This window comes from Benincasa hispida, chromosome 12 (genome assembly GCF_027475165.1).
Source record: "Benincasa hispida cultivar pf3 chromosome 12, pf3_genome.v1.1, whole genome shotgun sequence".
Classification (NCBI taxonomy): domain Eukaryota; kingdom Viridiplantae; phylum Streptophyta; class Magnoliopsida; order Cucurbitales; family Cucurbitaceae; genus Benincasa; species Benincasa hispida.
In genome coordinates this window covers 480,144-494,633 of record NC_143489.1, presented here as the reverse complement: position 1 = coordinate 494,633, position 14,490 = coordinate 480,144, and the positions used below count along the sequence as shown (strand labels likewise).

Below are 14,490 nucleotides of genomic sequence, written 5' to 3'. Positions count from 1 at the left end.
ACTGTAGATCTTGGAGAATTCATAGTTAAGTTATGAACATTTTCTTTTCTTGATTTTTCAGAAATTTCCATTCACATTGACAATTTTTCATTTAGACGTTACTTATTTTTTTTAGATATATCCTGATTGGAAATCTCATTAACAGCTTTATTCATGATTTTCTTTTCCAAAAAAATTCTGTTGGCAAAGACATTTTCATATAATCGGTATGTTTGACATTTTTGTCAATACTTCAAACCTTGATTATTCTTCTGTTTATTAGTATCTTTGTTTTATTTTCTTCTAATTATGCATATTGAGATCAATACAAATAAATGAAGTTATATTATATTATAAAAATTAAAGAGGCACTTCTGTGAAAAAAAAAAAAAGAGAATAAATTAAGAGATGAAAAGAGATGTTTTGAAAATGAGGTATTTTGTTTAGGGCGGTTTTTAAATATAGAAAAATAAGTCAAAATATTTACAAAATGTGGCAAAATTTTAGAACTATCAATGATAGACGCTGATAGACACAAACACTGATAGAAGTCTATCAGCATCTATTAACGTCTATCATTGATAATTCAAAAAAATTGTTATGTCTCGTAAATATTTTCAACAGTTTTACCGTTTGAAATAATTTCTCTTTTGTTTATATAGAGATTAAAGTAAAATAAAATAAAAATCTTGTCAAAGGCCACCAAGGGACTTCTGTGGGGGGAAAAAAATTAAAGCAATAAAGAGCCCCCTACAACTACATGATAATGCTAATTGAAAATGAGATGTGTTGTTTGTACACAAAAATGGGAAAAAAAATTAAGAACATTGTTAGAAGTGGGATTTGAACCCACGACCTCTTTCAAAGACTAGAACTTGAGTCTAGTGCCTTAGACCACTCGGTCATCCTAGCTTGTCAAAGGTTATTGAGGGACATTTGTGGGGAAGAAAAATTAAAGCAATAAAGAGGGTTACCTACAACTACATGATAATGTTAATTGAAAATGAGGTGTTGTTTGTACACAAAGATGGAAAAAAAAAATACTAAAAACATTGTCATAAGTGGGATTTGAACCCACACCCTCCTTTGAAAACTTGAACCTTTGAGGGACTTTTGTGGGGAAACAATTAAAGCAATAAAGAGGTGCAAATACATGATATTGTTAATTGAAATGAGATGTGTTGTTTGTACACAAAGATGGAAAAAAAGAAATTAAAAACATTGTCAGAAGTGGGATTTGAACCCACGCCCTCTTTCGAAGACCAGAACTTGAGTCTGGCGCCTTAGACCACTCGGCCATCCTGACTGATTGCTTACAGTTTCACAATATAAAATATACATCTTAACTAAAAAGAACGGCCAGATCATACTTTTCAAACTTCAAAAGGATTGTTTCTTTTCCTTTTAATCCTTGCGCCTTAGTTCAAGGAATTAATTTAACTCTTAAGTTATAATTTTATCTAACACCCAGAATCTGAATAAGTTACGATCAAAATTTGTTAAAAAAATTAAATAAAAAAACTTATCCATGAATTAATCAATAATCACTAGGTGTTTGGGGTAAGGAGTTGGTTTATTATAGTCCTAGGTTATTATAGTTTATATTTGGGGGTGTAGATTATTTTAGTTTGGATTATAATAGTATGTGTTTGAGGTATTAACTATTTTAATTTGAGATAGAAATAATAAAACACTGTAACAAAAAATAAAAAATTGATGAACGTAAAATAACAAAAATTGTAACTAATAGTAAATACTACAACAAATAGAAGTTTTGAAATAGTGTTGACTGTACCTAATTGGGAAATACAAAATAGTATTTAGTATAGTAAGAGGTGATTATTATAGTATTAGGATAGTCCTAAAAAATCTTAAACTTGAGCGATAAGAGAATATATCAAAGAGTTCGTCTAGAAGATAGCTACTAATATCCAAAATAAAAATTCACAAAATATCCAAGTTAGAGTATCAAAAATAGTAAAAGAACAAATACTCAAATAAATAACTTCTTACTAATGTGTAAAAAAACTAAAAACAAGTAGGGCTAGTTGTATAAATAGAATTCAAGTCCAAAATAACAAAATATGTAGTACAATGATAAAATAATTATATATATAGAACAAAAAATAGAAAAGACTAAAAAGTCCACGCCTAGCTATAATTTTGCTTACTTCTTTTTTATTTTCTCAAATTGAAAGCTATCACTGATAGCAACTATTAGTGATAGCCACTGATAGCTGCTATCATTGATAGTTGCTATCAGTTGTAGCTTTCAATTTGAGAAATGTTAATAAAATATTGAAATATTAGCTTTTAATTTGCTATTAGTTATCAGTGGCTATCATTGATATACTTTCATCAATTGGAACTAATCTTGAAATATTAACAGTTAATGCTATCAGTGCCTATCAATGAGAGAATTTTATAAGCGGTTATCAACATTGAAAGAAAACCAACAACTTTGAAAAGTTAAGCTATGCCAGTCATTGGAAAACTATTAGTGACTTTCATTGATAGACTTTCATAAATAACAACTTTGAAAAATTAACACGGTAGCTATCACTGATAATCTTCTATCATGTCTATCATTGATAGAAGCTATCAGTCGCTATCATTGATAGACTTTCATCCATTAGAATCAACCTTGAAATATTAAACTTAGGTCTAGCAATGATAGATTTCTATAACTAGTTATGAACTTTCAAAGAAACTCGATATATAGATTTCACCTAACTTCTATCGTCGGTATCATTAATATCACTCATATCGTGGTTATCAGTGATAGCTTCTTTCGCTGATAACAACACTAATAAGATGCTATCAAAGATCTCATTGATATCATGCTATCAATGACCTCATCGATATCTCTCTAGCACCGATAATATGCTATCGGTGGTAGCTTCTATCACCAAGAACATGCTATTAGTGGTAGCTTCTATTACTGATAACGTGATATTAGTGTTAGCTTCTATCATCAATAACATGGTATCATTGGTAACTTCTATCAACGATAGCTACTGACCACCTTATTGTCCCTTTCTTGCCCTTTCCAAACATTCATACGATCACTTTTCTTTTTAATACCTCAAGGGCACTTTCGTAAAAATAGCAAACAGCCAAACAAACCCTTCTTCTTGATTTGATTTTGTAAACAAATATTGCAATACACAAATACACATATTTCAATTTGTGTCATTCATTTAATATTTGTGCCCTTCATTTTTGGCTATCTATTCTATTTTTTTCAAGTTTATTTATGATAAACACCATACTCTTAAGCCTATAAAAAGCAAAAAAAAAAAAAAAAAAAAAAACTATTTGCTGTCAGATATCGTTCGCATTTATCATTTTTTGATAAATAAACTTGTTTAATAACTATTCTCATTTCTATTTCAAACTATTTCTAAGAATGGTACAAATTTATGGACTAAAAAAATAGTTTCTTTCAAATCCGTTTTTATTTGCTATTTATATTTAATGTTTCGTTATAATAATCAAACTCCATGATTGACTTGTTGGTGTTAAGTCACTTATGAATGAATTGGATACCTTCAAGTCTTGGGAAGGTGAAACTGGAAATTAGAAAAAATTCAAAAGTTAACTAGTCAACATTTTCATATTTGCAAATATTTTACACATATTTCAATTTGTGCCCTTCATTTTTGGCTATTTATGCCATTTTTTTCAAGTTTATTTATGATAAACATCATACTCTTAAGCCTATGAAAAGCAAAAAAAAAAAAAAAAAAAAAAAAAAAAAACTATTTGCTGTTAGATATCGTTCGCATTTCATTTTTTGATAAATAAACTTGTTTAATAACTATTCTCATTTCTATTTCAAACTATTTCTAAAAATGGTGTAAATTTGTGAACTAAAAAATAGTTTCTTTCAAATCCGTTTCTATTTGCTATTTATATTTAATGTTTCGTTATAATAATCAAATTTCATGATTGACTTGTTGGTGTTAAATCACTTATGAATGAATCGAGTATCTTCAAGTCTTGGGAGGGTGAAACTGGAAATTAGAAAAAATTCAAAAGTTAACTAGTCAACATTTTCATATTTGCAAATATTTTAAAAAGGTGATATATTTTTAATTTTTTTTTCCATATTTTATTATCTATTACAAATATCCAAACAAGTAATTAGGTAATAGTAGGTTTAGCACTTATTTGAGATCAAATATCTCATTAGATGAAATTAAACTTAACCTATTTTGGTTTTTCAAATATTATCAACTTTTTCATTTTCTTCTTTATAGGTTTGAAATCTCAATTTTAATTCTTCTAACTCTCACAAATGTTTTGTCATTGCACCTTCTAAGAATATTATTTCCCAGCTCTTAAAACATATAATACAACACCGTTTCCAGATTATTGTCTTTATATAAAAGATACAATTTATAATGAAGCAAAGCTGAATGATTAAGGTTAGTAATATTTTGGAAGTTAGTAAAAAGGTAAAAAAAACAAAAGAAATGGGGGGAAGAAAATCAAAGATTTAAAATTTATAAGACTAACAAGTAGGAAAATGGACAAGAACTATGAACAAATAGGAAAAAAAAGGAGCAACCGTGTCTACAAAAGTGAAGGAAAGAGCTTTGATTGCTGACTAGTAATAGTTAACAATCAAGTTCTTGTATTTTGATCACCAAGGATTTTATTTTTTTTGTTTTTATTTTTGTGAGCTAGTTATTTTAGACCGGCATGGAGAACTAAGGAACATAAATAGTTTTGGAACCAAAAAAAAGGAGAAAAAAAAATCAAAGCAAGTTAGAGCAATTGGTCAAGCTGTTTTCTGTCTATCTACTTCATATGTAATCAGTTGTATTGTCAATTTTGACCTCTTGTCCTCCCCATCTTTTCATCCGTTCCATCGACTGATTAACCTGCATAGTATAATCTCGTTAATTAATAACAGGTCTCACTTAAGTTTTCCATAAATCTTATGTACAACAACATGCTCGGGTGACTCCTTGAACAGTTTCAGCATGTTTGGAAATGATCTTAAAAGGTTAGAATCACTTGTCATGTTTGAAATTATTTTCATGCTTGTCTTTAATTATTCAAATCAATTTTGATGATATGGATCACATTTAAAAATGTAAGTATATATTTGAGGTTGATTTTGAAATGGTTAAAAAAAATCACTTTTGTCATTTACAAAGGCATTTTCGAAGTGATTCTAAACATGATAAAAGTATTTTAATAATTTTAAAATCACTTCATATACAATAAAACTAATAATAAATTGATTTTGATTAAAAGACATGTATGAGAGTAATTTTGAACATGAAAAAAATGTTTTCAACCATTTTAAAATCATTCCTAAACCTTCTCTAAGTACAAGACTAGGGTAAGTTTTTGAGAATGGTATTATGCACTAATCATTAATCAAATGCTTCCTCTAAAAGTGATCTAAATTGCTTCTAAGTATAGAATTATTAAAATTATTTTTGAATAGAGAAACCACAACGATGGAAATTTAGAAATATGTTTTAACCAGCTAGTATAATTTTTATCCTGTCTCATTTCTCTTTTAAATTTATTTTTAATGTGCCAAAGGAACAGAATATATCTGATCAAGAGTTGTCATATCATAGGTAAAACCAAATTTATAAATTAATTAAAGAGTGGGAGAGGGGTTTGAAATTACTATAGATTAAACTTACCTCATGGGTCCAGTTTGTTTTATAGAGTATGATCAGAAGCAGAATGGTCTGGAGAGAGAGACCACAGATCATGCCTCCCCATAGTCCCTGTGATTATAAAATAAATTATATGTTACATATTGGCTAAAGGAGAAACGGTAAGATGCTTATGCATAAATCATAATATATAAGATATACCCTGCATCATTTACCTTCAATTTCATGAAAAGGGAAAGAAAATTTACTGACCTGAACTCCCAAATGTTTTGTATAACCAAGAAGGTAACCAAGGGGAAGACCAAAAACATAATAAGAGCCAAGATTGATATATGCTACCAACGTTTGCCAACCAGCTCCAATAGCAACGCCTGAAAAAACTCAGGAAAAAGTTAAAAAGAGAAGGGAGATTCTTATTAACTTAGTGCAGACTTGTAAAACATGCTGGATTTGGTACCTGAAATTACTGGCTGGACACTGTTAAGAACCATGGTGATTCCAAGAAGGTATGCCAGTTTAGAGACAGCAACTTGCATTTCTTTACTGCTGGTGTAAATGACAGCAAAATCATCCTTTGTGATTAAGATAATCACCATGGAAAGTAATCCGAGAAGAAGAGACTGAAATACTGTAACATAGACAGAATATTTGGTCGCCACTGGATGTCCTTGTCCAAGCTCATTGGAGACCCGCACGCTGGGAAGATGACACAAATGCAAATTCAATACACTAATAATAGTTATTATATACACAGATGACAAATCAAGCAATAAATTTTGGCAGATCAAACAGTTGCATATTATCTATCATATTGTTCTGTTTTTCTTTACACCATAGTTTATTTGGAATATGAAATAAACTTTCCATTGAACTATTCATATATTACAATAGTATATTTATAATTTAAGATCCCTGGTATTAGAATGATCAGATACAATAACAAGCCTTTCAAGGGATAAGAAAGAGTAATATTTAGGTGTATCTTGGAATGCACTCATATTTATGCATTTAACTATCATCACACACAAACAAATAATTAAAATATTAAAGACAAACATAAGAAGATTTTGTCATATGGAAAATTATGATTGGACAATTTAGTTGGATGCACAAAAGATAAGTGCACTTTCCAACCAGAAATATAATGGATGAAAATCACATACCTAATGGCAGCATTTATACCTATGAATAACATTGCCTCGAATCCGTTGATATTCATGCTGGAAAAGCAAAAGTAAAAGGATTAGTAAAAACTCGGCATCCTTCATTTGATGTACCTATTTTACTATTAAAGTTCGTAACAAAGGTATCCATTATTTCTGTATACTTTACAACTCTCAAAGTTTTATTTCCAAGCCCTACACTCTATAGTCTCATTATTATTCCACGAACTTGCTACCCATTCTCAAGCAATGCCTCTATAATCTCATTATTCAGCATACAATTAATTTTTGTTGTACGAACTACAAAAGGGTGCGGCGTAAGCCAAACATACTAAGTTCTGTTCTTACCAAATTGAAAGGGAACCAACAGCATATACCGCGTTATCAAGATGGCCAGTAAGAATAATTATACTCATCATATACCAGAGTTCAAGGCAAAGCATTACTGCGGATGAAAAGGAAAGGCCGACAAAGGCCCATATATCATTGAAAGCCGCCCGAGACAAACCAGTCCATCCATCTTTACACCAGCCAACAACATAGATAACTTGTGCTATAGCAGTAACCCAACTTGAAATGTTGCTTGCAATAGCTGCACCAGTTAGGTTCCAGTTGAATACGAAAATAAAGAGCCAGAGCATTGCAGCATGTAATAATAAGGCCAAAAACCCAATATAGGCAAGGACATTGACCTTGCTCTGGGCTTGAAGGAACTTTTGGGTGGGAAAAACGATTGCCAGCGAGAACAGTTCAGGAATTAGCAACCTTGTGAACCATCCTGCAACTTCAGCTATTTCATCTGCTTGTCCTAGAAACTTCAGGACTGGTTCAGCATACCAGTAAATCGGTAGAATGAAGAAGCTGGAGATTGTGAGAATAATCCATGAACGCTGCATATAAACACCAAGCAAATAAACTTGCCCAGCGCCATAAGCTTGACCACACAGCGTCTCCAGTGCACTTCCCATACCAAGCTACATTTTATAGAAAATCAAATTCAATAATAGCCAAGAATAAAAAAATTAGAACAAGAGGCGTACACAATTTATTGAAACTCGTCTTCTACTCATATGCAAAATTAAACAATTATCTCAGGCAAAACTTCTCCGAGAAATCATTCAATCAGGCCACCACTGCGGCTGCTTCAAAATCATTCGAAATGCTATTATAAAATTCTCTCTCATACATCAAATCACCAGACACATCACTGTTCTAAACCCCTTCGATTTTCATCAAAGTTAATATCATAGGAAAATAGCAAAGAAAACAAACATTCTTACAGAATAGGTACAAATGAATTAAGCGCACATATACGGGCAGAATTCGCATAATCAGGAAGAACTTTACCAGATCTAGAACCTGGAGAACAATTTTTTAATAAAAATTTAGCAAAACGAGAAAGAAAAGCACTCTCTCGTCGTGTTCCTACGTGATCAATAGTTAATCTGGAAATAGTAGACGGACATTGTAAATTAAGTATTACTTTACAGATTCCTTTTCTGCTTCGTGAAAAGAAAAATAGAAAAACAAGACAACAACGATATAACATAATCAATCCTGCACTCGTAAAGTATTCCATAAACAAGCACTGCGCAATTGATCCTTATCATTATCATAAACACAAAAAAACAACCGCGAGAGAGAGAGAGAGAGAAGGAAATGGACCATGAAGCCAAAGGCGAAGGTTCCGATTACGGAAACAGAGATAGAAACAGCGGAAAGCTCAACATCGCCGATATGGCCAACGAAAATGCTAGTGAGTGAGTTGATTCCGTATTGACAAATTATACCAAACACAATCGGCGCCGCAATCTTCCAGAGCTTGGTCGTCTCAGCGAAGAAGACACGAGTGACGTCGCTGAAAGTTTTGAGTGGCTGATAGTCGGCGTCGGCGACGCCATTGAGCAAAGGAGCTTCCATTGGGTGGGTGTAGAAATGGAGGAGAAGGAGGTTAGGAAGGATATTTTGGAGGTAGGTAACAGAGAGTATAGAGAGAGCCTGAATCTGAACATGGCGCCTTTTCCGTAAGCTACTCGTTCATACTTATTTGCCGATGGGATCATTCAACTTCTCCTTTCTCTTTCCTCTCGCTCATTTACTTCTTCTTCTTCCATTATATTACCTCCACCTCACCCAATTATCATAATCTTTTATTTGCATAATATACCATTTTGGTTGGTTTCTTTTTGGCTTTTTTCAATTTTAGTCTCCAAACAACTCAAATTTTAGATTTTCTAATTTTAATAAATATCTTAAATTACTCCCTTAAAAGTTATTTTTTAATCGAAACTGGTTAATTAATAATTGTAATTCCCATGCAATAATATTTTCAAATTTCATACTAAAAATGCTCATAGATAATAATATTTTTTTTTTTAAGAAATCAACGATAAACTAATATTAAGGATTAAATTTAAAATTTATTAAAAATATAAGAACTAAAATTGAAACAACCTCAAAATATATTAAGCAAAATAGTATTTTAATTTAAATTTTAAATAGTTTGTTGTTTATTATTTCGAATACTTTTTAGGTTAAAATACTATTTTGGTTCCTGTATTTAAAATTTTTTTCAATTTTAGTCTCTATACTCTAAAAAGAATCTTAAATTTTCTCCATACCACTTATTTAATGTTATTTTTTCAAAGTTTTTTTTTTTGTTATTTATTAGCACTAAAATTTGAAACCATATTTACATGCTACTGCATAAAAATTATTATTATTATGTAGCACTAAAATTTGAAACCATATTTAAACAACTAAATATACAATTGATTAAAAGGACAAGGACTAAAATTGAATATTGAATGAGATTTTTGTATGGATGGCTTCTTTTGAGAGACCATATGAGATCTAACCCACTTTTTGACAACTAAGTTTTTTAACCTTATTCTTATATCATCGTAAAATTACCAAGACAACCAAAATACACACACGATGAGCATAGATCTCACTCCTGCATCTCCTTGTTCACAATTTGCTTCTTTATCACCTCATTCTAATTTCTCAGTTCTCGCTTTTCAATTTTGGGTGAATATAATATGTTTGAGACATTATACATCCGAGACCACTATTTTCAACCGACATTGAAGCCTAGAATTATTGTAGTGGCTTATCAATTATTCTGTGAAAGAGAGTCCAATTCTAAGTCATGCTCGCAGAGTACAGGGAAGATGAAATATTGAAAAAAAAAATCTAAGAGGTGGCAAAATATGGGAAAAGAAAAAACGAATAAGGAAGCTTGAAGAAGGAGAATAACAAACTAGAGCAAGGGGCTTGAATTGAGAAGAAAAATCCATCATTCGTGCACTTTAGGTTGTTTTAGTAGTTTCACCTCATGACGATGTAAGCAAAAGGTCAAAAACTATAGATTTTTAAAAACCAGGCTATATCTTATATGGGCCTAAAAAAATAGGTCATTGACGCTCTATTTGAAAATATACAAAATTGAAATTAAACAAATCTCAGAATATAGAGATCAAAATGATATTTCAAACTAGTTTTTGTTTATTATCTACGAGGCTTTATTTTATAAATTTTGGTAGAATACTCACATAGTGTATCACCTTTTTACATGAAAATTGTTAATGGACTAAATTTAAGATTAATGAAAAATATAGAAACTAAAATTGCAGTCTTATTTAAATGTACCAAAAAGGTTGTTTAATCTTTTCATCATCATCACATATGTGTTTGGGAAATTGTCAGAATTTAAATAACCCTTAGATGTTTCCATATTTAGAACTAATACATTTTAGAAAATTCATTGAAATAGTTTTTTTTCGATCCATCTCAGTTGAGATCGGCCATCGATTTAGATAAAAAGATAAGTTTAGTTAACTTTTTCATCCTATGGATCATTTTCGGCTTTCTCGATAAACTGTAGGCAAATCTCATAGATTTTTTTAGTATAATTGGGGGTGGGAGATTTAAACCACGGATCTCTTATGGTCCTCAGTACATACATATGTTAGTTGAACTAAGCTCTTGTTGGCAAATCTCGCATAGAAATAATATTGAGAATCTATATATTTTCCAAATCTTACTTAATTTTCACAAAATTTGACATTTCTCAAAATTTAAAAATGACAGTGCAATCATCTATAAAAAATTTTAATCTAAATCTTGGTGCTCGACCTCGATCGAGATGAACCGTAAAAAACTAGTTTAATGCGTACAAAAAAAAGTTGCTATTTCTAAAAGATGGAGGGAGGGCTAATATCGACAATTTTTCTGTTTGGCAACTCTTTTCTCAAGAGTACTTTTATATAAAGTTTGTTTAGTTTCTTTTAGGCCAATCCAGTGGTTTCTCTCTCATTATTATGGATTCTTAATAATACAATAAATGACTGAAAATATACAAAAAGAAAAGCAAATAGAAATTAAAATACTACCTTTACTATGGAAAATACATTACTACCCTTAATAGTTTGTTATATACTCTAATTTTTTTATTAATACAAAATTACTATAAAGAACGACCATACACTATTATGATGGTTGAAGTTGGTTGTATCGCGTGGTAGCCAAAGTTGGTTGGCTAGAGGCAACATAGTGGAAGTGAGAATTTTTTTTAGTATAACATGTGAGATGAGATATTGAACCTTCGACCTCTTGGGACGAAAGTCATGCTAATACCACAAACTCATTTTGACATTAAAGTGAGGAATCAGGGAGAGATTAAACACTCAAAATTCATCTTTTCTAAATAAGTTTATTTTATAAACTAATTTTTTGAAAATCTATTTTTAGTGATTGTTAAACACTTAACTTTTATTTTCAAAATGACTTATTTTTTAAATTCAACATTTGAAAATGGATTTCAAACCTCTCTTAATTTTTTTCTTGTACTTTGTTTGCAATCGCCAAATATAATTAAACAGAAAAATTGTTTGCTTTTCGATCTTGAATGGTTACCTTTCATTATTAGGTCGACTTAATAGAATTAGGGAAGGTGTGAAAGTTTGTTTTCTACATGAGATAACCTCCCTGTTCGTTTTAATGTTTCTTCCAAAAATGAACATCAATTCAAATCCTCGCCATAAAATATTTTCCCTTCCCTTTTTAGATTAAAAAAACAATAAAAACAAATCCTTAAGAATCAGAATCAATTAATGATTTATTTAAAGGTTAACTATAAATTTAGTTCGGTTAGAATTTAGTCCATATAATTTTCAATTAGAATTTAAAATCTGTTGGTTTGAAAGAACAATTACAAATAGTCTCCCAAAACTACTGGAGTGTTTTATCATACTATATGAACTATTTATAAGACATTATCAAATCACAAGACCATAATTCTAATTTGGGAAATTATTTCAAATGGTAAATTGTTGAAAATATTTATGAAATATAGCAAAATTTTAGAACTACCAATGATAAACGTTGATAGACACTAATAGACTTCTATCAGTGTCTATCAATATCTATCATGGATAGTTCTAAAATTTTGCTATATTTTGTAAATATTTTGGTTTATTTTTCTATATTTAAAAACAACCATTCTAACTTTTAAAATTAGAGGGAATAAGTTCTAACTCTTTCGTAAGTTTGAGTGTCCAATTTTAATACTTAATAAGTTCGAGGGCTCAATTTTTATGATTAAAAGTTTGAGGTATAATTGCAACCACCACATACTTCAAAGGTTGTTTTTGCAATTTATTGATTTTTTTTGTTTGAATACAATAGGGATAAGGAAATTTTGAACCATCGACTTTTAAGTCACTAACACATCTATATATGATAGTTGAATTATGTTATTTATTAATCTTTAATAATTTTGAAAAAATAGGTAATGAGATAATACGAAAAATTATAAACGTATTAGTGAATGAAGGTATCAGAATCAAAGACGAAGACGGTTATAGGACTCCTGACTTTGTGTACACCATCATCTCAAATCAAGGAAGCCGATTCAATGCTATTACTGATTTTTCCTTCAATTGTAAGCTCAAATTTTAGCTCTTCACCCAAGGCTTTGAATGAAAGAATAGAAAGATTGACTGTAATATTAAGTCCTGAAAGAGCAAAAATTGTGGCTTTATATGTAGAATTTGTTGACCGTGACTCTTCTTTTGTAGATTTGATGGATTGAGGTTGAGATTGATGTGGAAAGAGCAAATGAAGGATAGTTTAGGTAAAAAACTTGGTCAGAATTGATTGGAGAACATGTAGACTTGTCTTGAGAGATTTGTTGGAGTAAAGTGTTGTTATAACCTTCACCACATAGAAATCTTATATAGTCAATTTCAGAAGCATTGTTGCCTAGTGGATTTATATGGCCAGAACCATATACAAATTCTACATCTGGGTTAAGTTCAACTCTCATAGGAAATGTTGCATTACATACATTCAAATTGTGTTAATTAACTCTATTTTGAGACAATAATATATACGTATAGAAACGAATCTATAGAAAACTTGCAACATATGATTCTATGTTAATTAGCGCCAAAATACTATAAGAAGAAAGGAAAAAAAATGCGTTCTTTCTTTTAAACAGGTAATGCCAACAAAACAAACAAACAAACAACTCAATCCCTATCCTCATCCAGATGATGGGAAAAGTGTTATCTAGAAAAACATTTTTTTTAAAATCAAAGAACTCCCCTGAGAGGAAATAAAATACGTTTTTAGTTCTTTAGTTTTTTTATTAATTTTTATTTGGTTCTTAAGTTTCAAAATTTCACATTTTTACATCTTTGAGTTCAAAATTTATAATTTTACTATTGAGATTTGAGTTTTATTTTAATTAGTCTCTTAATTTTAAGATTTACACTTTTAATCTTGATTTTCCACTAAATACTCACTTCCAGTATTTAGTATTAATGCCTATTAATTAATTTATAAAGTTTAAGACGAATTATAATTAATTAAGCATTTCACTATTTTTCTTATTACTATTAAAATTAATTTTAAAAGTTCCCCTCATAATTATTTGAATTTTTTAAAAATAATTTTATTTTAATATTTATTGACAAAAATAAGGTTGGTTTGAAACTATTAACAAAAATAGAGTTGTGAAATCGAGGACGGGGTCACGAATTTTAAGTCCATCCACGATTTAAGGCTAAATCATGTACCCGTCCACGATTTAAGGCCAACCACGAATTATGGCTAATTTTTTTTTTCTCCCAACTTATGTCTTCTTATATTTTTTAGCGTTTTTGCATTTTCAAAGAATCTTTTACAAATTCAAATTTTCAAAGACCTATAGTAAAATAAAAGTAAAATTTCTAGCCACGAATTAAGGTTAAATCTATTTTTTTTTCACATTTTCCCCCAACTTCCGTCTTCTTCTTTTTTGTAGCTACAAATTAATTCTAAATTTATTTTTTTTACATTTTTCCCCAACTTATTCCTAAGCTTCTATCTCTTGATTATGCGGTTCTAATCTGACTCTTCCGAGCCTAGATTCTAATCTGACTTTTCCAAGCCTAGATTCTATCCTTAGACTACCCTCCCGAGTATCTCTAAATGACGAATAACGCATATATAATACAAGATGATCGCATAAAGTGAAGATCTCAGGTCATGCTAGCTAAGTGCTTCTCAACTCATTCGACAGTTTAGTTACTCATGTGTAAGGTGAAGAGAGTGGACAGATGTAAAGATGCAATTTTCATTTTATAAATAAGTTCAAAATACATAATGACAATGAAAAGTAAGGATAGAGAGCCTGGTAGCAATATATTGCTTCC

General features: G+C 30.1%; 1 protein-coding gene and 2 non-coding genes across 3 annotated transcripts; all 3 read right to left on the bottom strand.

Annotated features, from left to right (window-relative positions):
• Positions 1-807: 807 nt before the first annotated feature.
• Positions 808-891, bottom strand: TRNAL-CAA (transfer RNA leucine (anticodon CAA)). Its single transcript has one exon. It is a non-coding gene; the product is annotated as a tRNA-Leu (tRNA).
• Positions 892-1,201: 310 nt separating this feature from the next.
• TRNAL-CAA (transfer RNA leucine (anticodon CAA)) lies at positions 1,202-1,285 on the bottom strand. The gene has a single exon. It is a non-coding gene; the product is annotated as a tRNA-Leu (tRNA).
• Positions 1,286-4,458: 3,173 nt separating this feature from the next.
• On the bottom strand, positions 4,459-8,926 carry LOC120092606 (protein DETOXIFICATION 35-like). Its single transcript, XM_039050747.2, has 7 exons — positions 8,456-8,926; positions 7,139-7,764; positions 6,791-6,847; positions 6,085-6,323; positions 5,880-5,998; positions 5,652-5,738; positions 4,459-4,868 (listed from the first exon to the last, which is right to left on the bottom strand). Exons 1-7 carry the CDS (start codon positions 8,708-8,710, stop codon positions 4,791-4,793), a joined length of 1,461 nt encoding a protein of 486 aa, XP_038906675.1. The 5' UTR covers positions 8,711-8,926; the 3' UTR covers positions 4,459-4,790.
• Positions 8,927-14,490: the final 5,564 nt, after the last annotated feature.

What these genes read in the sequence shown, in the direction of transcription:
- LOC120092606 (XM_039050747.2), bottom strand. Translation starts at nt 8,710, where the DNA reads ATGGAAGCTCCTTTGCTCAATGGCGTCGCCGACGCCGACTATCAGCCA. An exon ending in CAAAACATTTGGGAGTTCAG is followed by an intron (nt 5,739 to 5,879) that starts GTCAGTAAATTT and finishes TTATAATCACAG; the next exon opens with GGACTATGGGGAGGCATGAT. An exon ending in AAACAAACTGGACCCATGAG is followed by an intron (nt 4,869 to 5,651) that starts GTAAGTTTAATC and finishes TATACTATGCAG; the next exon opens with GTTAATCAGTCGATGGAACG.